At 42.6% G+C, this 26,543-nt stretch overlaps 3 protein-coding genes and 1 long non-coding RNA gene across 16 annotated transcripts in view; 2 read left to right on the forward strand and 2 right to left on the reverse strand.

Moving 5' to 3' along the window:
* The first annotated feature begins 1,132 nt into the window (after positions 1 to 1,132).
* LOC128872584 (ubiquitin carboxyl-terminal hydrolase 47) lies at positions 1,133 to 12,780 on the forward strand. 10 transcript variants are annotated; one of them, XM_054115438.1, is made up of 18 exons: positions 1,133 to 1,202; positions 2,127 to 2,206; positions 3,061 to 3,258; positions 3,348 to 3,603; positions 3,696 to 3,874; positions 3,963 to 4,137; positions 4,203 to 4,324; positions 4,397 to 4,590; positions 4,666 to 4,880; positions 4,944 to 5,164; positions 5,260 to 5,424; positions 5,500 to 5,995; positions 6,093 to 6,455; positions 7,097 to 7,537; positions 7,613 to 7,869; positions 7,953 to 8,315; positions 8,395 to 8,561; positions 8,681 to 12,780. In XM_054115438.1, the coding sequence occupies exons 3-18, from the start codon at positions 3,064 to 3,066 to the stop codon at positions 8,817 to 8,819; spliced, it is 3,948 nt and encodes a 1,315-aa protein (XP_053971413.1). In that variant the 5' UTR covers positions 1,133 to 1,202; positions 2,127 to 2,206; positions 3,061 to 3,063; the 3' UTR covers positions 8,820 to 12,780. The 10 variants fall into 10 exon arrangements, 9 of the variants coding, with proteins under 9 accessions (XP_053971413.1, XP_053971414.1, XP_053971416.1 ...); XR_008456216.1 differs by lacking the exon at positions 1,133 to 1,202 and having other exon boundaries at positions 1,209 to 2,206; positions 8,681 to 8,915; positions 12,370 to 12,780; XM_054115439.1 differs by lacking the exon at positions 1,133 to 1,202 and adding an exon at positions 1,209 to 2,018.
* LOC128872588 (uncharacterized) lies at positions 2,127 to 3,491 on the reverse strand. Its single transcript, XR_008456217.1, has 2 exons — positions 3,037 to 3,491; positions 2,127 to 2,666 (listed from the first exon to the last, which is right to left on the reverse strand). It is a non-coding gene; the product is annotated as an uncharacterized LOC128872588 (long non-coding RNA).
* LOC128872587 (negative elongation factor E) lies at positions 12,638 to 14,708 on the forward strand. Of its 2 annotated transcripts, none has more exons than XM_054115449.1 (3): positions 12,638 to 12,780; positions 13,079 to 13,572; positions 13,650 to 14,708. In XM_054115449.1, exons 1-3 carry the CDS (start codon positions 12,691 to 12,693, stop codon positions 13,891 to 13,893), a joined length of 828 nt encoding a protein of 275 aa, XP_053971424.1. In that variant the 5' UTR covers positions 12,638 to 12,690; the 3' UTR covers positions 13,894 to 14,708. The 2 variants fall into 2 exon arrangements, with proteins under 2 accessions (XP_053971424.1, XP_053971425.1); XM_054115450.1 differs by having other exon boundaries at positions 12,698 to 12,909.
* The window catches only part of LOC128872583 (uncharacterized), a 14,354-nt gene continuing 1,995 nt past the window's right edge, over positions 14,185 to 26,543 (reverse strand). For 2 of the 3 annotated variants that reach the window (XM_054115433.1, XM_054115435.1), the window contains exons 2-6: positions 24,617 to 24,628; positions 22,947 to 23,298; positions 19,466 to 20,396; positions 17,704 to 18,650; positions 14,185 to 17,533 (exon numbers count right to left, since the gene is read on the reverse strand). In XM_054115433.1, coding sequence (XP_053971408.1) covers positions 15,149 to 17,533; positions 17,704 to 18,650; positions 19,466 to 20,396; positions 22,947 to 23,298; positions 24,617 to 24,628 — 4,627 coding nt within the window. In that variant the 3' untranslated portion in view covers positions 14,185 to 15,148. The remainder of the gene's footprint in view (positions 17,534 to 17,703; positions 18,651 to 19,465; positions 20,397 to 22,946; positions 23,299 to 24,616; positions 24,629 to 26,543) is intronic. The other variant, XM_054115434.1, reaches the window with a different exon arrangement.

The raw sequence follows: 26,543 nt of genomic DNA on the forward strand, positions 1-26,543 counted from the left end.
GCACCCCTGCGCCTACGAGATGGCAACCGAGCGACAAAGTGGCGAGTGCAGGTTGCCGCAAGAAAGGGGCACCCCTGCGCCTACGAGATGGCAACCGTACCGACAAGCAGGCTCGTATCGGTTGCTGTATACCAGGGGCACATCTGAGACAATGATATATCAATCGGGTCTATGATTGTGGCCAACTTCGATTGATATCTAACAGAGGGATTAACTGACAGTAAGTTTTCCTTTACATTTGGACACCTCCTAACAACTCCTAATACCTTCTAACACCATGTAACATCTCCTAACATCTCCTGACACCTCCTAACATTTTCTAATAACTCCTAACAACTCTCGACAGTTCCCTTCAATTCTCTTCATTTTCTGGCACATTTCCCTTGATTTACCCTTCTCTCCCTGGTACATATCATCGCCGATCCGGATACAAAAGGTAAGTCTCGAGCTAGATTATTTCTCTTAATACCAAAATTTAATCCGTGCAACACATCTTCGTTCATCACGATCTACTGGTAAGTAATCTAAAGAAATGAAGGGAAATTAAAGGGAAATATACCAGGAAATAGAAGGAAACTAAATGGAAATATACCAGGAAATGGAGGGAAACTAAATGGAAATATACCAGGTAATGAAGGGAAATTAAAGGGAAATGACACAGAAAATGAAGTGAAATGTACTTCAGTGAATTTACAATATTGCTAGTAATGGTTGCTGCATAACAGGGGCAACTGTGCCCCTAAAATATAGCAACCGTGCACACAAACTGGCTAGCTTCGGTTGCCAACTAACAGGGGCATACTGCCGTCTACTTGCGGCAACTAACATTAACATATGTAAAAGGAGCTATAATTATAGACTCTTTAGATAGTGGTGCCATAGTAGTAATACTGAAAACTATTATCATTACAAACTTGCGCGTTTTACCACTGATGGCGCCTCTAGTATAAAAACCAATATCAGTATAATTCAGTGATTAAATATTACCAAGTAGCAGTTGCTATGTTAGTACATTTTCCTTTAATTTCCCGACACAAATCCCTGTAATTTCTCTATTACACGAATGTATTTAACGCCGTCAAAGTACTAGTGAGAATCGACTAGTGTTCCGTGGCCCTCTAGCAACGAATACGCAAATCGTCGTCACAGATGCTTCGAAAATATGGCGTAAAGTGAATGTTGCACATGTGTCAGTGATTTCGGTAAGAGGTCAAATCTTATGTTGAATTCTTTTTGTCTATCGACGCACAGAAAGGCATGTTTATTAAGTTTTGTATAATGATGAAACGTAAAGTGATTAAGAATTCCGAGGAAATCGGGTCGATCGTAAACGATTAAGACGTGAGCTTGGACACAGCGAGTATTCGGCCAGCCATTTCATAAGACCTTCGGATACGTTTATTCTCGTTAGTGTCGGGTTAACAAACTGGTGCGACATCAATTCGACATTTCCGTTTCCATTAAGTCGCTAAATATCATCGACGAGCCCGTACGATATCTCAGGACAAACGTTTCGTTAATCGACACGAAACAAAACCGAACGTTGTTAACTCGCTTCTACTGGCACGAGAGCGCATTCCGATCTTCTGAGTGTTATATGCGCAATTTTCGTTCGTCTAGCCTTATTACGTTTTCATCGCAGAAACGTTTTGAAAAGCGGGTTACACGTTCTTCGTTTTTTGGCCCATCCGACAACAACCGGCAGAAACTGTGAAAATAAGCCTGTGCTCATGTTTCGTGAATTCATCGCTTTGTGACGTTGTTTATTGTATGTGTTGTTTTTATCGAATCTATATTAGTAACAGTTCCTAACGTGTTCTATTTGTGTATAGTAGCAGTCGTGTTTGATTCGTTAAATTTTGCAATTTTCACCGTTTGGAGAAAACTATTTTGTTCGTGTAAATGGGAAAATATCATTTCCTGTTTTGCATTTGTAACGAATGCACGAGAGGCACACGATGGTTCAATGTTGATTTCAAAGATCGTAGTTATGTTCGTTTAAACATGGTACTGTTCAAGTACGATTTTTCATACGATACTATTACAAATTGAAATGTTAGCTGTATAAAGATTTTTCACAATTGTGGAACCGGTGTAATAATCTTTCGTTACTTTCGATATTTTAGACTGAGACAAGCATACGTGGTGTGGATTCTATAGTATATACTGGCAGAAAGTATATTTTTCATAAAAACAGGACTGTTAGGTAAGTTTTAAGAATAAACGTATATGTAAAGAATACAATTTTTGTAAATACGTATTTTAATAGATGCCAAATGTTTCTGTTACACATTTTGAACTTTCCAATGTAGTAATTTCACTCTTGTAACTTTGTATTATTACGTAGCGAATGTATAGGCTTTGAATAAATTTGTTAACTTGATATATCGTAGACTTTCATTTATTTAGCAGTTGTGCACAAAAAAAAAAAGAATGTAGAATAGAAAAGAAGCAACAGAGTGAGAAAGAAAAGGGGAAAGAGGGGAGAATTCTGATCTCGGAGAAGAGAGCCATTTTCCAAGTCTTCGTTTAGACATTCTAAATATAACTGGAGGCTCTATAGGCTTTCCTTACTGTGTCATACTGTGCAGAGTAGTATCTCACTGTGTTGCGTAGATTTTACTCATTTTCCACCTTTAGTATGGCATAATGCCAATTTTGTTTGTCTGAAAAGTACTGATCGGTTAGCAATAATCCTGCTAAATATTATATCCGTGAATTAAAAGTGGTTCTCCTTTCGATTTTCGATAACATTTAGGGTAATATTTGTTAGTGCAGTAATTTCATTGAATATTTTATGAAAGAACATTAATATGTATAAACGTAATATAATTATTTTGCTAGTATTTTATAGATATGTTATTTAAGAACAATGAATATATCTTTTTGCTTGGAAACGACACAGTAATTGATGCAATGTATGATAAGAATATATTAAATAATATAGCTTTATATAAATATATTTAATGTGTTGTATTGCTTTACTATCTATATCTAGCAAATTGTAATATTACGACACATTTTTGGACTTCTAACCTTTTATCTGATGTCTTATTACAGACCATGGTTTGTAGAGCTGGTCAAACATGTCTGATTCAGTTCGATCTGTTATTTGGATCTCAAGACAAGACTTTGACTCCTGACAGATATCCCCTACGCGAGTCCACTCGTGGTAAAGATCTTTATGATTATATCAAAGAACATTGTCACATACAAGCAGACAGGTTTAAATTGTTTCTATCATCAGCTGGAAGACTGGTTAGTAATTATATTTTTCTTTATTTTATTTTCTTTCACTGTTTATTATTTTGTTTATGTATAAATTAATGGTGATTTATCGTCGTTAGATTGATTTATCTGGTATGAAAGATAAAACTATGTTAGAAGTTGGCGTGGATTTTTCCTTTGATCGAGATTCAACGGAACACAAGCACACGCTCTTAGTCACGGATCCTAAAGTTACTTGCAAAGCAATCATTATCAAGCAGAGGATGATGCGCTCTTTGTCTACGTGTAATTCGGTGCAAACATCCGCAAATCTTTCATCGATATGCGAAGAGGATAAAAATGTTGATGTTAAAAGTATTTTTAAATCTGAAACATGTATGTGACTAATATCTGTATACTTTTTTTAATCTTACGCTTCGCATTTTGTTGCGTATATTTTTTTCAAGTTTTCTATATTATTGTTTAAGGTTACGTGGGTTTAGTAAATCAGGCAATGACATGTTACTTAAATAGTTTACTTCAAGCACTATATATGACACCTGAATTTCGAAATGCATTGTACAACTGGGAATATGTAAATGGATCGGAAACAGATGAAGCTAATAGTATTCCATATCAATTGCAAAAGTTATTCTTAAATTTGCAGGTATTAACTGGTCTTGTAATAATTTGTGTAACTTGTAGTATGATTTAATTGTGACATGATTTAATAATAGACATTTTTATATTTGTAGACGTCAACAAAATCAGCTGTGGAGACTACAGCATTAACAAAAAGTTTTGGTTGGGATTCTACGGAAGCTTGGCAGCAACATGATATTCAAGAACTTTGTAGAGTTATGTTCGATGCGTTAGAACAGAAATTTAAAAATACAGAGCAAGCTGATTTAATCAATAGGCTTTACGAAGGTATAAATTTGAGTCGTTTGTATGCGTCAGAAAAAGGAAGAGTTGTAATTTCATTTCTATGTTAGGAATGATGACCGATTACGTTAAATGTCTCGAGTGCGAGACTGAGAAATCTAGAGAGGACGCTTTCCTTGATATCCCATTACCGGTTAGACCATTTGGTAGCGATGTGGCATATAACAGCGTGGTAAGCTCATATAATACATATTAATAAATTAATTATTATGAACTGAGTGCAGATAAAAATTCTGTTTAATAGGAAGAAGCCTTAAGAGCATTTGTTCAATACGAAACTTTGGACGGAAGTAATCAGTATTATTGTGAAAAATGTAATAAAAAATGCAATGCGCATAAAGGATTAAAATTCACAAAGTTTCCATATCTTTTAACACTTCATCTTAAACGATTTGATTTCGACTTTAAAACTTTCCACAGAGTTAAACTTAATGATAAGTGAGTCTGTGTGAATTGACGTTCACGTGTGACGCGTATTATGATTACTATATGCATTGATAACCTATTTTTTAGGGTTACTTTTCCGGATATATTAAATTTAAATCCGTTCATATCATCCACGAGAAATCAAGAATCTCCGAGTAGCGATGAAAATATTGATTTAGTGAAATGTGAGGATGGCTCAACAACAGATAACGGTACTTTAGACGATGATTATACTCCCTGTGAAAACAGTCTTCCCAATAGTAATCATTCGAGGAATCATGATCATGATGACGATGATGAAGGTATATTCATTTCGTAAGTCACACGTTCGAAGATTAACGATTACTTGAACAGTTTATTTTTAGATATATATATAAGTAATTGTCCGTCAACATCAAATTGCACTGTGCATAATCATGAAAACGAGAAAAATCATAGTAGTAACGAGGCAAAGGGTCCTTATAATTATGAACTGTTTTCGATTATGATTCACAGTGGTAGTGCCAGTGGTGGTCATTACTACGCTTATATAAAAGACTTCAGGACACAGGAATGGCTGTCTTTTAATGATCAAAGTGTAACTCAGGTACGCAAAGCACTGGACTTGTACTGAGAATACTTAGAGTCGATTTAGAATACACGCCAATAATATCGTTAAAATTCTAATAATTCTAATTATAGATAACTCACGATGATATACAAAAAACGTATGGTGGTGGCCCAACAAGGCCATACTACAGTGGAGCATATAGTAGCACCAATGCGTACATGCTCATGTATAGACAAATTGATCCTGCTCGTAATGCTTTACCTATGCAAGTGCCGGATTTTCCTAAACATATACAGGTAACGTATCAAATTTTGTAGGTCTTACTGTATTCGTTACGCACTTCATTCGTATCGCGGATTATCGAATTTCAGGAACTATTGACAAAGATGAAAGAGAACGAGGATAACGATAGAAAGAGTCGTGAGAAAGAACCGTTTCAATTACCGAAAGATATGTTCATATGCTCTAATAAAGAACCGCTGTTTGCGAAAGAAGTACTTTATGGTTTTGAAACAATGCGAGTGCCTATAGAATTTCACTCACGCTCGTCTAAATTTACCGTAAAAATATACTCTAAGAAACAGCGTAGTATGGACAGTAAGATGGAGTCCCATAAAATTTCCTTTTACAACAATGCAAGGTTGGCGGATGCCACGGAACAGTGTTATCGATACTTCCATTTAAAGGGGGTAGTTAGATTAAACCGGTGTCGTTTGGTACACTACGATGCCATCAAAGATAAAATCCTGCGTAGTTTTGAAGGTAGAGAAGTTGAAAAATTTCATAGTCTCTCGAAAGGTGGGAGGTATACCTTCTTATTCGAAATACGGGAGGAGGACGAAGAGTTTCAACAATATCAAGAAACTGGTATGTATATAATCGTACACGCGTAAATATTTAAACGCGTCAAATATAAAAAAATATATCATTGTTTCTTTTTTTTCTTCTTGTTATAAATATGCAGGTTTTACTACAAAAGTATACATAGTCGATGTAAATAGAAAATCGCTCATAGAAGGTCCGATAGATGTACCGGGATTGCATTCGCAAACCGTGAAAGAATACAAACAAGTGGTAGGGAAAATGGTCAATATGGATCTTAGCGATATGAAATTAGTGTTACAACATGACTATATAGACACGCATTTTGAACCGGAGGACGAAGTTGAGCTTGGGCCCGCAGGATTCGTTCCTTTGATCAACGTATATATATCGAATGTACCCGTTGACGAACTTCAAGCTTTCCATTTCTCGGCGTTATACGAAATAATAGAGAATCACAAAAATATTATAACGCTGCGCGTGGAATTACCTGAAACAAGTAAAGGTAAGTGATGCTGATGCTAAAACAGTAAGTCTTCGACTTATGCGGTTAATTTGTTCCAGAGCTTTCCACGTAAGTCGAATTGTATAAATACGATGTAGTGAAGGGAGAAAGGATGATCAGTCTCGGTACATGTGTAAGTGATATACGAGCAGTGTCCATTAACTTTTACTTGGTCGCAGGCCTCACGAAGGCTGGCTATAAACGTTTCACCCGACACGGCTCACAATTCCTTCCAGAGCTGACATTTGTTCTCCCTACAATGCATTTGGTATATACAATCGTAGTTTCACAAGTTAATCAAAGTTGAGGAGGTTGGCTAGTAATCTTGCGGGGCAGGCGGTAAGAGGAGTAATACAAATTTATTCGAATAAACAATTATCTTATAGTTCTCGGATAATTTTGTTTCTGATTTTTTATTCGAATAATGCGCAACTCTGATTAAAAAACGTTTTACATACTTACACATGCACACGGACACACATATACAACATATATGTATAAGGACATAAGCGAAAATACACTTGCGTATCTTCGAAACCGCGTAATTCGAGGACTTACTGTATATTCGTGACGAAAGTGACGCGTTACATTCGAAAATTATGATTTATTATTACGTATTACGTTTCGCTGGAATGTTTTAGAAATTTTTGAAGAGTTGAACATACCGAGGTTAGATGAGAGATGTAAGGATAAAGATAAACCAATTGCCGATAGTCCATCCAAAGTGAACGTTAACGATACGAATTGCGAAGTTGGTCCCAAATGCAACGACGTCCCAAAAAGCGAAAAGAGTAACGAGGATACGCCTGTAAGAAACGCGAGCCCACAATTAGGAGAGAGCGAGGAATGGAATACTCCCGAACAAAGTAATAGCGAAGATAGCAGTCTTAGCGACAGCGATAAAACTTTGGTCGGAGATGCTCCTGAAGATGATGATTTACAAGTACCGTATCTTCCATTAAAAATGAACAATCGTGACATTGACATGCTCAATCAGATTAGACTCGAGAACTGGATCAACGTTGACGAGGATAAGGAATATTATTTCAATGCTACACCTTGCACGGACGCCGATCAAAAATGTACGAGCCTTGATTTCGTTGTGCGAAACATATCGGCGTTAATTTTGTTAACAAAACCCTTTACTTTAATTCCAGATTTGAAAGTAACGTTTGACAAAAGAATGATGATGAGCACATTCAAGAAATGTTTGGAGCCATACGTTGGCGTGCCAGCGGAATATTTTAAACTTTTCTACTATGCTAACGAACATTATGGACGCGAATGGCGTGGCTTGAAAAAGACTCTTCTATGTTGCGAGAATGAACAGAAGTTTTGTATAAAGCTCGGACCTTCTTTGCACAACGACGATTTTACAGTAATGGTGTATCAGTTTCTTATCAAGTGGCGTGTGGTACGTGTACATTCGAAAGATATCCTTTTGTAGATCTTTAATATTTCTGCACGATAATGTTCACTCTCGTAATATGTTTGTAGCTTTACAAATTTTTGGGCGACTGGACCTTGACGAAGGATATGACTGTCGGGCAGGCGAAAAGGGAAATCCTGTCGGATATTAAGAAAAAACACGACATAGATATACCGTATGATAGATGTCGATTAAGAGAAAAGCGTTTATCGTTAGCGTCCACGGTATATTTAGACGATGAGAAACTCGAGAAATACCGATTTCATTCGCAATCGGAAATAATCCTACAAGAGTTACCTGATAAAGAGCCAGTTACCAATAGCGATCAAGTTGTGCTATTCGTCAGAAGATGGTCCCCTGCAAACGCGCAACTCGGACCGCTAGAGGAAATTGTTATGGATGGAAATTCTCTAAACGAAATGAAGAAAAAAGTAAGGTTATAACGGGCTTATACTTTTAACTAGATATCGCAACAGATACATTTAACATTCGCGTGAAATTTCTACTTAGTTATCTACGATATCAGATATTCCTGAGGAATACATAGAGGTAGCAAGGACGAAAAGCTATTTTCCAAGTAACGTGTCTATCGGTCGAATTGAAAATGAACAAGGGTGGATCGGAAACGTTCTAGATAGCGAATTCGATTCCAATGATGGTTCGATGTTTTTATATAGGTACGTACAACCCTTAATCAAAGAATATTCTAGGAAGTATTCTAGTCTAGCTGTGGGAAACCGAGTCATTTTTCAAATTTTACGAAACCAAAGCTATTGAAGACTTTCGCATTCAACAGGGATAACAGAGAAGAGCGAGGAAATTTGAACACGGACTCGTTAAACGACGACTCGAATTATGTACTAAATCGCGTATTGCGTAATTCGCGACGCACGCGAAAAGAGAAGGCGCTCAGAATACATCTGAGCACCGAATGATCGTCCATTGAACATACAACTTCTAAGAAACAACTGTTAAGTAGACATGTGTGGGAACATGAAACGGTTGCGTACAAAACAATTACACCGTGTCAGGTATGTGTAAAGTCAAGTATTCACCAATCGCCAAATACTCTGTGCTTCAGTAAATCTTTAACATTTGAAAGTTTTCGCGCGTCTAAAGTCATTTGGCTTTTCGAGTCGAACGGATTCGTGAAATTCATTGGTTTTGTGAAACATTACGCGTTACCGAGAGACTTCAGAACGCGATTGACGTGTCTCGTCGCGAAATTCTTTGAAACCGTTAGGATCGTAAAACTCCCGATAACCTACGAATTGCTGAGTTATTTTTCCATCTATCGAATTCTATTTAAGAGGACAAATGCTAACGGGGGTAACGAATGCGCTGATAAACGGTAAACAAAGAGAATACGGGACAGGAACATTGAATTGCTTGGTGATAATCCGAATTTAAACTATGAACTTCTAACGATTTACGTGTGTGTAACTGATAACATTTGGAGTTCCTGCGTCTACATTTTCACAAATGTCCTTGGTAGCTTTCGTAACCCTAGGAACTTTGATGCCTCCGCACATCCGTATCGAAACATTTCAGACAACTGTCTTGTTTGAAAAAGTTAGATGTTTCTAATGTCCGAACGCAGCACAGAGTATAACTATTTGTTGAAGGACATTTATCTGACACAACAATAGTTAACCCTTTTAATGCCAGTATAGGTTAAATTGCAGTCTTACAACATAATTCTCAATCATAAGCTTCAAATTTATTTAATCTGACAGTAGTAGCACTTGTAATTAGATGTGTTATAAATTTCGACACTTTTTTTCTTTTTTATTTCGAATATGGTACATTGCTCTCTTTACCGTTTCAAACATATTAATTAAACACTCCATATTGAATTGTTTACCGATAACTAAGAATATCTGCATGGATAGTAAGGTTGCAAAAATATAATATGTGTTTGCTTAAAGTCTGACTTAGCGCCACTACTATCAAATTAAATAGAGATTCTTCCATATGGTCTGTTAAGATCCATTCTGGCCAGGCATGTATCCTGCAGTCTGTTTTAATTTATTTAATTATATATGTTTATCATTCATTATGTTGTCGGTACAAAAGAATCTGTACCGCTTGGAAAACCAAAAAGTACATTTAGCCACGGCATTGTTGTTTCCTACAAATCGAATATTCAATACTACGAAAAAAGATTCTCCAAGGAAGTCCACCAAATTTACATTTGTATGATAGATCGATTGCTTGTAAATAATAAAACTTGTGAATTGAATGCCAATATTTTTCTTTGTATCAATATCACCATACTTCTTAAACAGAATATAAAGCTATGTTTTGTATGTTATATTGTACAATAATGCACTTGATACATGTAGGATACCATCCTTTTGCATTTATCAACAGTTTAGCTTGGCACTTTTTGCTAATTCCACTGTTAGAAATTTTGGTGCTGAAAGGGTTAAGATACGAAATTGTTGTTAATCCTTGTCATTATTAGAACGTTTTGATAAAAGCTCTCTATAAATTGTTTATTATTTCGCAGCAATCGTTTCACGTTCGGAACGATTGCTTTGGGTTATAGTCAACAATGGATAGAAATGTAAAAAATTCATTGAAGTAAAAGAAATTTATGAGATATGTATTATCTTTAAAAACAATATCAGTTGTTGTATGGCGATTTACATTGTTCTCACAATTTTTATTATAGCTGTAATTTATATTTATTGTATATTTGTTATATGAATGCCTAGTTCGGATTGTTCATGATCGATCAACAATCTATTAAAGTCATGACAATCTAAATGTTTATATTCAAACAAAAAATAAAATGAGTCACACCTTTGGTACAGTGAATCTCTTACTGGAGTGTATCATTGTGTAGTTGAAAAGAATTTTGTAACGCATTTTCATCCATTTCATTTAATTTATTCGATTTAACTAACTTTTAATCGTAAATACGAGTCTAGAACCAAATATATGACATCCTCATCAATTTAATTGCCTATAACGAAGTGTAATGAAATGTGAAAATTACTTCTTTAAAGTAAAGTAAAATTATTTATAATATTTTTCTTTTTATATTTGAAAATTGGTAGGTTTAATGTCCATTGCATTATGTTTTTCTTCGCTTTTTTCATATTCATTCTTATTTATAATGTTTGGAGCTGAATCTTGAATATTGTTTGTCGATTGTTTTTATAATTACCAGACAAGAGCAACTATTAGAACTGAGTCTGTTAAATAATATTGTAGGTATGTGTGAATAATAACAGTAGTATACAAAAAAATTAATATTTTTGCATCTACTTTTCAAACATATCAACTTTTCAAGATTGTGAATATTGTCAACTATTTAATTATTTGAGGTTTTTTGTTTTACCATAGTCTGTACGTTTGTTAAATATTCTCTAAATTTTCTTTTCAAACAGAAATAAATTCCTTCACGATTATAGAACGTAAAAACGGTTTGTTTCATATTTTATTTGTTTCTTCGATATTTGTGTGTACCCTACTATAAATATTTAGATATTCAAATTTCTCGTTTATAGTTTATACTCGATTCGTTTTTCTATAGATCTTCGATATACAAACGTATTTGCACATATCTACGTCAGTATCGAATGTAAAGAATGCTATAACTTGTATTTCAACCCGTTGAGGATGAATTAGTGCAGGAATGGTAATTCACGATGATCAGTTGTTACGAATACAGCCTACACACCCAACACCATTTCCATCACCGGCGATCAAACATTCTTTGTATCATATGCTATAGTTTGAAACAAATTATATTTATAATTATTAATAAGTGATAATTGAAATGACTGAAACCGTTGTTTAGATACCCTCTAATACTTATTCTCTAGATCAGGGCTCGGCAAATTATCAAGTTAAATTTTATTCTCTGTTTTAGATGTAGCTATATAGTTAATGATATTATTTCGCGTCCACGAAACTCGACGTCTTTGTTACGTATGGTCTACCTTGGGCACAGTCTGTCGATCCCTAGTCTAGATCATTATTATCCGGAGCTTGTATCGTGCAATTATTTTTACATAGCAATTTTTTTTTTTCCTGTACTTGCCAGATCGTTGTATGAATTTTCAATTTAATATTTTGCTCGAGTAGTGGAGAATTGAATAAATGTTGCGTTAACCTAACTATCCCTTAAGTTCGAATTTTCTTTTCTCTTCTTCATTCGCGGGCATTATCAATCGTTACTATTGAAACAATTGTCACGGTTCATAAACGATAAATTACAAATTATAATTATGAATTGGTACGCGTAATTGATACTTTACGGACGATAACAACGATTAATTATTTTCGGAATATATTTACAAGTTACATACGATGAAAATTTGTGCTTTTTGTAAGCATTTCGTAGAAATTTGACGTATAAATTTGACAATCGACTCACATTTTTCTCATTTCCGCAAAAAAGTAATCCCGAACCAATTCCTCGTCCACGAAATATTAAAAGAGAATGTAGATCCTTTAATTTTGTAATTGCAGAAAATATTGATCACCTTGAAGCACTATATTTAGTTTATTAATAGTTAATCGCGGGAAGAATGTATGTATCTGAAGACGATTTGAAAATACTATGCGAAGGATGCCGACGTTCCTAAATTCGATTATTCATGTGTACCAATATTAATCGCACGAAACTAAAGACACTAGATGCGCAGACTATAACGACGTATAACCTCTAAAACTGAGCAAAACCAAGTGAAACTCTGACACTGGAACCAAGTAAAACATAAACAACGGTTCCGAATGTTACCGTAAACAAATTCGTGAAGGAAACAGGACATTCGCATCTGGTTTAATTACATGCAAAACATGGTGTACTTACACTTTCCATCGAACTTAACGGAAGAAGAATTGATGCTACAGGCGAAGTACAATAAACTTAAAAGAAAGGTATATAAGAGGTTATGTTTACGTTGTAACGATCGGTAACACTTGGATTTAAAGAGAATGGATTATTTCGTTCTGTTGTTTCGTATTTTGATGAATAAATACCCGAGCACGTTATTTAAATATTTAAAGGTGAGCGTTTAAGCAAACGAAAGTTATTTCCAACGCTCCATATGTATCCATGATCATAGGTTATCGTTTCACTTTATCCCACTTATACACTGAATACTGAATACATTGCAAAGGACGTTATGCAAGAAAACACGTACATTGTTTATCTATGTGTTCTTTCTGTTCGAAGAAAAAGGCATTGCAAGACTTAAAATCACCGAAACAAGAAGCTGAACGTGTGCCGCAAGCACCTAAGCGACCGACAGAAGCCAGAGATGCTAGAGAAGTTGCTAAAAAACTAATAAAGTCTGGAGTGATCACTGCTCCGAAAACACCCAAAAGACCCGAGCAATCGTTCAAAAGGCCACGCGGATTGGTGAGAAAGTTAAACAGTACAGAGAAAACGATAAGCTCCTATCAACCGTTTTCGGCTACCCAAATGGAAGAAGATGAAACGGAAACGGCGCGTCCTAGAGTCAAGGATTTGTACGACAGTTTCGTGAGCGCTCAAGATACAGAGGATCGCGCCAATGGCGATAGTCAGTCGCCGGTGAAACAAGAAGTTAAGCCACGTGCTGGGAATACGATATTTGTATGCGGATACAAAATATCAGAGGATTTCTTGAAGAAGCATTTCCAATCGTTTGGAAATATTATAAATATTTCAATGGAAGCAGAAAAGAAGTACGGATGATCGCTTTCAGACATTCCGCTGCTCGGAAATACGTAAAGGTATTTTAACATGTAATTTTATTTTCCAGTCGAGGATTCGTGACATTTGACAAGTCGGAAGCAGCCGAAAGAGCGATAAGCGAAATGGATGGCACTATGGTATCTTCGATACAGTTAAAAGTATCGTTAGCACGAAGGCAGCCTATAATAGAACCTATGAACGACGTCACGTCTAGCTCTATGTGGTCACCGATCGCGGCGAATTATTCTCAGAAAAGTGCGCACAAAGATAGGAGAGAACTGAAAGTGTACGAGGAAGATCTTTTTATATAAATACGATATCTTAAGTTTGCCTACCTTCTAGAGTATGTTGTTGTTATGCAGTTACGATATTGAAATTTTTAATTCTGAATAAAACTGTACAGAATCTTTAATGTTTTTAAGGTATTAAAAAATATCTTTTTCAATGTATACTCCTTAATGTTTGCGGTACCGCGTTAGTATTAATAAATTTATATCTAGTCAAGGAGTCAACTGGTGCGAGGCATGGTATTTTAAATTTTCTCGTATTCTCGTTACAAAAGATTCATGTTAACGACAGAGAGATAGTTCATGTAACGCTGGTTTCAGTAATAGATATATGTAATTAACATGTATTGTTTCTATACATATTCAGCACTTATTCGTTAAGTACAAGTGTTTTCGTAACAAATTATGTTCAAGTATCATTTTCTTACAAGTATCATCAGTCACTCATCGCCGTATATAGCATTGGTATGAATTTTCAAGCAATGAAATTCGTCGTTGTTTGACTTGTCGTTAATTTTGTATAATTAGTATCTCCGTGATATTCAACAATTGACTGTATTCGTTAATTCGAGTTCTTATTTATTATTATACGCTATCGCAACGCGTTAGGTCTATTCCATCCTGCATCGATTCCATGTATCTCATTCTGCTAGAAATTCGATCTTGATATATAAAATTCATTTATAAGAATAATCAATTTAAATAAATATACAGTCAGCCGAAAGAGTCTCCGCACGCGAACGTGTACTTTTAATACTCCAATGTGTTGTGCAACTTGAATTGTATAAGTATGTAAACGAGATTAAGGAGTAGTTACGTAATAAAATTTTTAAGTAATATCTACTGGACTTTTACTAGCACTTCTTTGTTTAACCGTACACGTTTGTAAGTTCCGTGATTAATGGAGAACCATCTCTATTAAAATTATACAAGGCTAAATAAATTGTACGGAGACGTTTTTTCGACTAACTGTACAGAGTAGTTGAACAGTGGCGAAACTCTCGTCGGAATCTTCGATGTCCGTGTCTCCGTATTCTCAGATTAGGGCTGGCTCTGATATAGCAAATCAAGCCGTTGCCTCCCAATGACGCCCCTGCCCAAGGTGTACCCGCGCTACGATAATCTAGTCCCTGTAAAAATGCCCCTGAACAGGGCCCTGTTAGGTACGTTTCCGTTACTTTTAAAGAGGAAATAGAATTACCGTAAAACGACGCAAAGTACGGCGATACTTAGCACTCGTCGTTACAAAATATTTCCGGGATTGTGCTGGCGTTGTGCGTTATTTGGGAGGATTAAAGTAATCCCAGTGATGATGATGGGTCACCGTTCGCGTGCCACCGAAGAAAAATATCAAAAGACCGGCGATCAGAAGCAGCAAAGCGCACAACGTCAACTCCACCTGCCTGATCTTCTCCGTCGTGGGTTCGCCGCTGGTCATGGTCGACATGTACCCTATAAAATGCCTCATGGCTTTTATGCCGGTTAATCGTAGGATTCTTATCAATTGTCTCGTGCTGTCCGCTATACTTGGATCGCTGTCGACGCGTTGGCTCGTCTGAGAGGTTAGGGCGAGGAACTGGGCGGGAACCTGCGAGGCTGGAAACGCAATCAGATGAGTACCAGTTATGGGAAACGAGGGTATGGGCGATTGGGACAGCTCCCTTTGACTATCTCTGTCGGATTGGTCCGCGTGAGAGGTGTACGAGATAACGGCACGTTGCGGTTGCATCTCGCTGGTGATGCCGTGGCTTGGGACGTCCGGTGTGTCCGGTGTGACGGATATCGCGGGCGGCAACGATCTTATGGGCGACGCGGTTTCCCGCGTTCGCGAGATACTTATAGGCGACGGCGATCTGGATCGCGACTTTCGAGACTTATGCTCGGGTGATTCCTCTCTGTATTCTGTCGGCGGCGTCGAGAATTCGGCCGTGTGGGTCGGTTTGGTCGTCGGTGGTTGCCTGCTGGTAGGCGCCGGGGACAGTCTCGACTCCGTGGTCTCTCCTGTCGTTACGGATGGGGGAAGGGACGCGCGCGATACTTCCACCTCGAGCTCCATAGCGGTGCCCGAGCTCAAAGAATGGGGGGTTTCTGAATCAGAAATGCGCAACGGCTTATCTTCGTGGCTTTCAACGGCTTGGGGTGAATGTATGGATGGGATATCTCTATCGTCGGTAACTACTCGAGAGATTGACAGTGTACGTGTTAACGGCATTTCCGTGACGTCTACTTGTGCAACGGCTAATGTATGTGTTACGGGTGTTCCCCTGTCCCTCGTCTCGGTTACTTCTCTTTTAACAACCTTTTGGTCCTCGTTCGACATCGCTTTCTCGTCGTCCACGGCCGTCTGCCGGTCCCGTGGCTCCTGTTCGACGGTTCGGCTCTCTGTAACGGGAATGTCTGTCTTCGTCTCCGTCTCGATCGCCCTCGTTTGGCTCTCCCGTGCTCGAGACGCGGCCACGGTCTCCAGATGGCTCCTGATGGCCATCAGCTCTTTGATGATGGACGGTGAGAAGCTGTCTTCCACCGTAGCGCCCAAGCTCTTCAGCTCGGACGCGGTGATCAGCAATGCGTCCACCTCGGACGCGACGATCTTGCTCGCCTCTATCTGCGACACGCTTAACCGGTCCACCCTGAGGTCGCCTACCTCGAGGTTGCTGATTCTTACAGGTTCGTCGGGCGATACAGCGGAGTGCAAGGCGCGCGTGCGGGGTTCCTCGGGAGTCGGGTCTAAATGGGGCGCGGACAGGTGTCTGTCTTCCATGGATTCGCGCTCGCGAGCGGGCGATGGGTCCGTCAAGGATACGGTGTCGTACGAGGGTTCCGTCTGTTCCTCCTTGCGCAGCCGTTGCGACACAGGCAACGGCGGAACGGGCGGCGTGGGCATGCTCGACGGGCTGGGTATTCTCTCGGTGGAGACCATGATCTGCGAGCCGGACCTGGACGGGGCCACGACCAGTTTAGCCTGGGTGATCTCCTCCTCGATGACCATGTCATCGGGTAGCGGGTCCGTCTGGGTCGCGGTGGTAGTTTCCGCGGAGAACTCCTGCGTGATGGGAGCAGACCTTTCCAACGAGTGATCCTTCCTTAACCTTGGCGGTCTCGGTGGGGCCGGCAACGGCCGTCCTTGCATCTTGCTGAGGACTTCCGTGCTACGCAGATTCTTTTGCTCTCCGTCGTCGGAGTCCACCTCGATGTACGCTGTAGATTCGACCGGTTCCATAGCTGTCACGAACGCCTCGGACAGGACCTCGACGTCCCTGGTCTTCCCCGGACCTAGGGTGCTGTAGGCCCGTTGGGGTCGTTTTGGCGGGAGCGGTCGTGGCGTGGTCGCGAATTTGTCCCTCTTTCGTCGCGGAGGCGGCGGTCTGGGCGGTTTCTCGCGCTTGTCGATGATGGCGTAACCCGATAAATCTCTGCCAAAGTCCATCTCGTCGGGAGGAATGTCCTCCTCCACGTAGCCAGCTTCCGGCAGCGATTCGGCTCCGTGGGACGTGCGGTCCTCGTCCTGGGCCACGGATGTCCCTCTGGATCTTGATCGTCGTTTCGGCGGGACGGGGACGGGTTCTACGTTTTCCTCGTCCCGGAGACGGGTGACCAGCTTCCTGATGTCCTCCTCGCTGTCGGCCATCGTCAGACCTTCGACCGTGTACGCCGCCCGTTCGTCCTGCGATTACCGTTTACGAAATAAGATTCAGGGGCTACCTTAACGACTAAAGCGCGAAGAGATCGAGACCGTGACTCGGAGCTTCCAAGATTCGAGCCTTCGGCGTTCATGGCTGAACCTCTAGACCGAGACTCGAAGCTTCGAAGATTCCTGTCGACGGGTAACTTTACCTGCAGCGGGACGATCGTCGCGGGAGGCAACGGCAGAGGTTTCTCGGGAGCGGCGTCGGCTCCGGTCCATTCCGTGTGTCCGTTGCACATGGGCCCAATTTCGCCGTTTCTGCGTTCCGCGGGCGTCTCTTTGCGCAGACGTTTCCGACGAGTGGGTACAACTGGCGGCGGCGGGGTCGGAGAGGGTGGACGAGGGGGTTCCGAGGGCACTTGGGACCGACTGCGCAGAGAGGATTTCGATTTCCTGCGTATCGGCTTCACCACCACGATGTCGTCCAGAGGTTCGGGCGTGCCCCGTTCCAGAACCCCCTCAGCTTGGTACACGATTCGGTGTCTCGAATCGCTTCTGGTGCGCTCGCGGAACTGCTCGTCCGCGGATTCGCTGCGTCGGGACCGGTTGGGCCTGACAGGCGGCATCGCGTCATAGGACTCGAACGAGTCCTGCTGTTGCTGTTTTCGCGACGTTCTTCTTCGCGTAGGACGTTGAGGAGGGATGGGGATCATATCGTCGTCGGCCAGGGCATTGATAGCGTCCGCTCGTAAAGCATCCCTGATTTCGTGGGAGAGATACTTCCCGAGGTTGGTATCGCCCTGACTGAGCCCGCCCTCTCGCAGAAAGAACTCGTCGGAATCGATCTCCTCTATGACCCCGCGGCGTCGTCGATCGCAGGAGCTACCGCTCGAAGGCTGCTGCTCCCTCTCGGACTGAGCGGACGAGGGCTCGTTTTCCTCGTCCTCGTCCATTTCCTCGTCGTACTCCTCCTCCTCCTCCTCCGACGGGGTCTTGTGCACCCCGTACCTTCTCGGATCGACCATAGGGAAGTTGCTTCCGTATTGCTCTTCCTCTCTCGCGTGCAGCACCTCCTCCAACGACTTCGATCGCAGCACGGGCCTGAAGTCCTCCTGGGCCATCTTCTTTACCGTCGACCAGTCCTCCTCTCCGCCTTCTACGTCAGTTCGACCCGATTAGAACAGATTCGCGGCGCGATTAATTCCCGTAGCTTCAAAACTCGGTGTGTACGTTCCCCGTATGTATGTATCTCTACGTAGCATAATATAAAGTCCCTGGAAGGCGTCCGGCAACGTAAAATCTTTGGATACAATTTTTAGTGCGATACCACCCGTCGGTACGTTACCAGCATGTCGGTAAATACGTTAGGAATGGCGCCATCTAGCGGCGACTGCTTCAACTATTCGAGGATAAAATCCAGGAGGAGATCAAACCATTCGCCGCTAGGTGGCGCCATTAATCTTTTTTTTTATTATCGGACAGTATGGTAACGTACCGATAGGCGTCGGTAAATACAACGAGAATGTCGCCATCTAGCAGTCAAAAAAAGGAAGTAATCGAGAACAAACTTGGGCGTTTTCCTGATAGAGGCGCTGATGTAACTCCGCATAGAAGTTCGCTAGATGGCTATGAATTTCAGAAAAAATACCCGAAACCCACAAGAGAAACCGTTTGCGATGGTTTCAAAGAGAAGACTAGTTATGCGTCACTGACTTTCCCTGGGCCTCGCTCCTTGCATTCATAACAGAACACATGCTAGAGTTTTAGGGGGTACATTTCACGCAATTCCCGACGAAGACGTCTTTCGAAGATCTGTCCAATAAAGAAAAAGAAAGAAAGAATAAGTCACGAGCAATCTCATCCGAAAATTTCTCTACCTTAGGGCAATGTATGTACATACGAGTATACCTAAAGAACATACACGCCAAGTTTCGAAGCTACCATCTCTCCAATCTCTCAATTCCCCCTTACCCGACTGGGCCATGTCCTCCTTCACGTCCAGATCGTAGATTCTCGGTTCCAGCTCCATTCCGTCCCTCTCGGACACCTCTTCCTCTGTCCTGGAAGCCTCGGATCGCGGCAGGCCCTGATGCTCGGACGTCTCCGTGCTCTCGTGCTCGTACTCCGAGTACCGCAGCTGCTCCAGTCGTCGCTTCTCCTCCCACGGCAGACTTGCCAGCGCCTCGTCCGGCATCCCTATGGATAACCTTGGGGCCTCCAACGAAGGGCGACGCCAGGGTCGCGCCCTCTCGACGGCGGTCTCCGGGTCGGAGCGATCCTCGTCGATGTACGCCGTGGTCTCCTCGAACCTCTGGGCCCACCTGTCGCCCGCGGGTGGCCCTTTGCGGGTTCGGGGAAACGTGGCGCTCTCTGCCGACTGGGCCCTCGAATCTTTGGGCGTCGAGGTCGCGTACTCCCCTCTGCTCTTCGGCTTCTTGTCGAATATGCGCGGGTAGGTGGAGAAGTCGAAGATGTTCCTTCGCGAGCCGACCGTGGACTCCGTCGAGCGTTGCTCGTTCGTCGCCGGCGACTTCTTGACGCGCGTCAGAGCGTTAGGCAGACGTATGTTCGGTTTCTTTAGGTTGAACCTGGGTCTTTCGGGAAGGTGAAACGCCGTTCGATCCGGCAACGAGAACCTGGGTCGATTGAATCGCGCTCTCTCGGAGAACGACGACCTGATGCGGTCCATTCTACTGGGTCTCTTCTCGGGCCTGGATCTGTCCGAGCGCGCGCTGCTCGTCGATCGCGGCTTGTCGGACTTCTGACGGTCGGCGAACGCGAACGTCGGCCGCTGAATGTTTTTCAGCCGGGTACGCAACTTGCCCGCTTGGGTCTTCAGGCGCTGGGGCAAACCGCGGGCACCGCGACGCAGCGGCAGCTCCTCCAATGCCAGCGAGTCTACCTGAAATAAAATCGATTTGCGTATGGGAATGAAACGATTGGCGTCGTCGAATAGTTGGTGGTCAACAAGATCGATTATAAATGGAAGGAGCGCGACAGGAATGGTCTGCGTCGGATATTTGCGTCGAGCGTCTCGAAAGCACGCCGATACACAGGGATACCGGCCGGCCTCATTTATAGCGCCGAGTCCGATCACCGTGGAGTTTCAGTTTTAGGGTCGTATAAGATACTTTACCGATCAAGCAGAGGACCCTATTCTGTATCCTCCGATGGTAAACAACAACAAAATACCGTGAATTACGTCATCCGCAGTGCGAATTCGTTCGGCTTGCGCAATAATCGAGGAACTATCGGGGACCACCTGGTGGATTCCGAACTTTGAACGGCTCGGAGAATTCCGCGAGCTCGATCCTGCATCGTTCGGATTGCTACGAGCTATTATCGACGCATGACGTCATCGACGGACGCAACTTGTACGACAGTTCTCTTATTTGCCGATCGAGGAGCCACCGTGATCGATCGAAGAAATGCTTTCGAAAGAAAAAGAGCAGGGAATGAACTTTGTTAGAAGGGGAAGGGGTGAATGTCGGGGCCCGAGAATAGATACGCTCGGAAACAGGACAAAGTGGGAAGAAAAAGAGGACGCTCGGAGACCTCGATTGCGCAATGCGAGTTCCTCGAGTATAAAAAGAGCAGGTGTTCGAGGGTCGAAGTCGCGGCTTTAAAAGTGTCTTCAAAGGTCGTAGAAAATTTGCCGTTGGGTGTCGGAGACGTCGACGCATCTGAGAGGTTCCAAACGAACGATAAAACGAGATAATTTTATGGGACTCCTTTCCTTTTCGTCGCTACCAGATACAAAAATTAAACTTTTATTCTTTTATTACTCTATACTATCCTGATGTGTGAAAAAAGTGGCCCGCCATTAATCATCGCGATGGTATATTTATCGTTCCACAGAAATTTCACCGAGTCGTCGAAATTCGACTAATAGTCCGTAGTAGATAGTCCGTAGCGACACGTCTGCGCTTCGACGAATCCGCCGAAAGCGTCGCGGCGCGAGCCAGAAATAGACGGCGGGCATCGGCGTCCATCGGCTATGCCAGTATTATTTTTCTACCGACCGACGCGCGGGCTTTTAATCCCTTACGTAACGCGAGCGTTCGTCGCAAACGGAACGAAATCGTCAACGATGAATTCGCGGTCGAACGATCGACGGTCGTTTCGATAGAAATCGGACATCTTTGCAGAGGAAACGGAGCAAGGTGGGGGAAGGAGATTGCGCAATCGATGGGAAAGTCCCGCGCATTCTGGAACGCCGCGACGCGATTGCACAATGCCTCGGACAGTGACACGTTGGCTCCGATGCTTTTTATAAGCTCGTTTCGCTAAATATAGGTCCCGATGGGCAACAAACGGCGAACGAACGCGCGACGTTCGTCGAGATCCCTCGTGCTCGTTTTCTACGGCGTTCAACGGAACCGCGACTCTTTTACGTTCGCTACAAAATGCGTTCTCTTTCGCCCATGGGGCGAACTCGCCTAACCTCGGTATCTTCCGGGTTATGCAAACATCACATTTTGGTCCCCAGGCTGTTGAAGCTTAAATCGTAATCGAGCTTAACCCTTAAGAGCCTAATTTTCCAAATTAAATTCAACTATTTTGACAACTGACTTATCTTAGCTCTTGTTCAAAAGTATAATACATTATGCGATAGTGATATACAGGGTGTCCCAAAAGTCGGGGAGGAGCCGGAAATGGGGGGTAGCTGAGACGATTCTGAACAACAATTTCCTTTGCAAAAATGTCGGATGGGGCTTCGTTGAGGAGATATTAAGAGAAAGGTGCCGACCAATCAGAGCGCGCGTAGACCGTTCGAGCGGCCGCGGTAGCGAAGGCTACGCGCTAGGCGGCAGCGTCAATGTCCTTCGATGCACGTCGAGTCACTTGTTCGCGTACAAGCGCGGCCGCTACGCGTAGCCTTAGCTACCGCGGCCGCTCCAACGGTCTACGCGCGCTCTGATTGGTCGGGGTTTTCGCTTAATATCTCCTTAACGAAGCCTCCGACAACATTTTCGCTAAGGAAAAAGTTGTTTCAAATCACCTCCCGAACCACCTCTTTCAAGGTGTTACAACGTTTTTGGGACACCCTGTATATACAGAGTGGAGGTGATTTGAAACAACTTTTTCCTTGGCGAAAATGTTGTACGAGACTTCGTTGAGGAGATATTAAGAGAAAACCCCGACCAATCAGAGCGCGCGTAGACCGTTCGAGCGGCCGCGGTAGCGAAGGCTACGCGCTAGACGGCAGCGTCAATGTCCTTCGATGCACGTCGAGTCACTTGTTCGCGTACAAGCGCGGCCGCCAGAGCGTAACCTTCGCTACCGCGGCCGCTCCAACGGTCTACGCGCGCTCTGATTGGTCGGTGTTTTCGCTTAATATCTCCTTAACGAAGCTCCATCCGACATTTTTGCAAAGGAAATTGTTGTTCAGAATCAATGCATCTGTTCTGGAATGCAAAAATAAATAAATAAATAACGATCAAGAGCTCACCTGGCTAGTGTTGACCTCGCAGTCGGTCCTGGACTCGCCGCCAGGCGTGGGAGCGCTCAGGTAGCGGTCCTCCAGACGGTCCTGGAGCTGCTGTGGCGTCTCCTGCTCCTCGGAGGTGTCGCCAGTCTCGCCCATCTCGCGACCCTCCATCGCGTTGTCCTCGATCTTGCCATCCAAAGGCAGCACGACATCGCCAGCCCGTGTCAGCTCCGGCGGCAACCTCGCTCGGTCGTCGATGCTGTCGTCGCTGTCAGCGACGGCCACCACGTCCGTTTCGGTGATCCTCACCACCGGAGGGTACGCCGGTTTCGGCGATGGCGACGGCGCCGCGATCGGTTCGTACTCGTGCTCGCTGTTGTAAAACGTCACCTTTTTCTTTCTGGCTCTCACCGGCATTTCGTCGATCGGTTTTAGCTTTTCGTTAGTTGTTACAGTAGTTGGCTGGTTTTAGTAGTTAGTTGGTTTTAGTAGCTAGGGATTCCTCAGCGTTTCACGTAAAACGATTAATATCGAATGGCGGTGCGTTAGCGACGTCGAGGTTCATTCTGGCTGAAATTAGGCGTTTGTACGTCGGGATACGGTTGGGAAAATGTCGCGGTTAGTTTGAGGGTTGGTGATTTTTTGATCGACTTTTCCGAGGCAGTGTCGATAATTGTGGGTTGATACTTGTTGATACTTGATACTTGACGCTTGGTGAAACCAAGCAGGCTTGACTTATGTCTCCGTATTTTGTACACTAAGGGTTGGTACTACGTGTTCTGGAATCTTGTAGGATCCAATTTTGGAAAGTATCGTTAGCTTCGGGATCGATGTTGTTGTTAATGCAGATCGAAGACAGCCACTGTCAATAATTACAGATTAATATTTGTTTCTTGAGGCTTGGTGAAACGTCTCCGTATTTTGTACATTAAAGGTTGGTACTACGTGTAATGTAATCTCGTAGGGTCGAATTTTGTGAAGTATCGTTTACTCCAGGATCAGTCTTGCTGTTAGTATAAGTCTGCCTGAATCTGCCATATTAGTATCAGCTGTTAGTATTCAATCTTCAGAGTTGTTCATTGTAGGGTTGGTACCACTGACTCGAACCGTGGTTTTACCAGGGGAATAACCCTTAGGTCTCTATAATTGCTCTTTCCTTTCTTCTCGCTGTATATCAACGTTGCTTTTCTTATACTTATTTTACTCAAAGTGCGCGATCAAATTGTGCAACGAAAATGCAAGATGAATGTTTATTTACCGACGATCGGTACGATCACCAAGATTTTGTGCGAAAATACTGTTACTTCTAGAGTCAGTCTTACTGGTTTCATTGATATCATTCAAGTACTCTGGAATTCCTTACGATTATCTCACGATTTCGAATAATACTGTTAGTTTCAAGCTCAGTCTCGTTATGTACGCGAATCGCGCAGTGTTGCGCGATGCGAATGGGGCGGAGCGGCGAACGAGCGTCCGGTCAATTCGCGCTCGTTTCACTGGAATCGTCCAGTGGAAAAGGAAGGCAGTGGTCGGACGGGGACTTGCAGCGGTCTTCAACGCAGGCGGTTAGTCGTTTCTACTTTGGACGCGAGGTTAATTCTCAGACGACGTTTTCGGGAAGGTAAGTACTCGAGGAAGACACGAGTGCAGCTGTCTTTCGCTTCGTCGCCGAACCACGACTTTCTTCAAACCTCATAGTAGCACTGTTACGTGGTGACAAAAGAAAGATTAACCTTTTACCATCTGTCGAGTGAATTCCATTAGGTCGTCCCAAATGTTTCTTCCGTTTCATTAATAATATACGTACTACGAGTACAGTATACGTATACTGTACTTTGCGTTAGAAATCAATGTCAACCTTAAAATATAGGTAAAATATGATATACAGTATATAGTACATGATATATAAAAAGTATACTTGTATGATACAAAGTTGAAATAAAAAAAAAAGAAACGTCAAAATCGGGATTAGAACCTGGGCTAGCAGCGTTGCAACTGGATAATTTATCAATGTACCCAACGAACCTTCGCGAATAAAGAACTTCAAACCAAAATATCTCGGAAATTCAACTTCTAAGAGAGCTTCTAAGAATGCGAGTCGCGTAAGAAACTTTTGGGACAATATTTTACTTGAAGATTGCAATGGATAATTATTTCTTGATTATTCGAGTCCACTGTCTCGTGGATCATTTCGAATACGTCATTCGTCGGGGGTGAATTTATATCTAGATGAAACATTGTTTCCTCCGATTACGAATCGGATGACAAGTCGCTTATTATTAACTGCAGACCGATTTGTATCTCCCACGTCGTGCTAAAAACGTTCGATGACGTCATACCCGGTGGACTATCATCGCTAACCAGAAACAGCACCACGAAACAGGCATAATTGAAAAAGTCTCCTTCGGAATAATTGATTGCACCGATCCAAATGGGTTTAAAAGTGCGTTAAGCATACAATTAAATCAATCCATTATATTAGAAATAAAAAAACAAAATACATGTCGAATTGCGTAACCTCTTCCTGTTCGAAGTCGGTTAATAACGAGACAAATTATTGCGTACCGGCACAGATCATAAGTCGTAAGTAGCGAATTACCCTTTAACACGTTGACTGCAAGACCGAAACTCACGAAACTTTCCATACCGTTCAAACTTCGTCTCTAAAATTGTATTAATTATTTAATCTCGACAAATTCGCGAATGATATCTATCTTTACTCCTAGCTCGCCTTCGAAATTAACTTCTCCGTTTCCTTGACGAACAGGCTTGTCACCCGTACCTGGGCGACGTGCCGGCCAACGTGTTAACTCGTCACGTGACACGAGAAAGAAACCACCGGCCCTCCCCCGAGAAACGTGACGTATTCGATGACCCAACAAGACATCGTCTACCCAGCGGTTACCCTCGAACTAGTCTTCAAGAATCCTCGAGTCTCGGTCCTACCACCCCTCCGTCATCCCTCTTATCGTCGTCGCCAGACGGTCGGGCGTTATCGCGACTATACCCTCTCGATCGTCGACGCCAGTGTTCCCATTATCGCGATACAATAACCCGATACCCACTTAATCGCGTCGCGTCTATCCCGCCCCCCTCCCTCCGCCCTCAGTTTCTCTCGAAAACGTTGTTGGGGTCAGCGTGCGAACGAGCCGTCGTCGACCCTCTTCCGCGAGCGCGTCTCTATGTAGGCGCATCTACCGTTGGTAATCGAGAAGAACGCATCCGATGGTTCGAACGACTCTGAACTGGAATGATTTTGGACGGGCCACTGGCCTCTTTGTAGCTGGGGTGCCTCGGGGTTGCTAAGCCCGTACCGTAGCCACGGTCGAACGTGGCTACGGCCCCCGAGGGTCTGGATTATTATTATTAGAACTCGGTTGCTCGATTAGAACTCTGGTAGGGGTTTGCGAGTTTACGAGATTTCTGAAGTTCGACGTTTGTGCGTTTGTGACCTCCTTGGAGAAATTCGGAGAATTTTTGAAATAATTTGAAGAATTTTTGAAAGTATATGAATTTCAAGGGAGTTGGTGGACCGTTAGGGGTTGATTTAGACTGCGGATGGAAATTTGAAGAATTTTTGAAATTTTGTGAACTTGAAGGGGGTTGGCGGGCTGTTGG

Source organism: Hylaeus volcanicus, chromosome 2, assembly GCF_026283585.1.
Source record: "Hylaeus volcanicus isolate JK05 chromosome 2, UHH_iyHylVolc1.0_haploid, whole genome shotgun sequence".
Lineage (NCBI taxonomy): Eukaryota > Metazoa > Arthropoda > Insecta > Hymenoptera > Colletidae > Hylaeus > Hylaeus volcanicus.

Excerpts from the sequence above, each read along its gene's own strand:
- LOC128872584 (XM_054115438.1), top strand. The coding sequence starts at position 3,064 with ATGGTTTGTAGAGCTGGTCAAACATGTCTGATTCAGTTCGATCTGTTA. Across the intron at positions 5,425-5,499 it reads ATTTTCCTAAACATATACAG|GAACTATTGACAAAGATGAA; the intron begins GTAACGTATCAA and ends ATCGAATTTCAG. Across the intron at positions 8,562-8,680 it reads GGTTCGATGTTTTTATATAG|GGATAACAGAGAAGAGCGAG; the intron begins GTACGTACAACC and ends CGCATTCAACAG.
- LOC128872587 (XM_054115449.1), top strand. The coding sequence starts at position 12,691 with ATGCAAAACATGGTGTACTTACACTTTCCATCGAACTTAACGGAAGAA. Across the intron at positions 12,781-13,078 it reads ACAATAAACTTAAAAGAAAG|AAAAAGGCATTGCAAGACTT; the intron begins GTATATAAGAGG and ends TTCTGTTCGAAG. Across the intron at positions 13,573-13,649 it reads TCAATGGAAGCAGAAAAGAA|TCGAGGATTCGTGACATTTG; the intron begins GTACGGATGATC and ends TTTATTTTCCAG.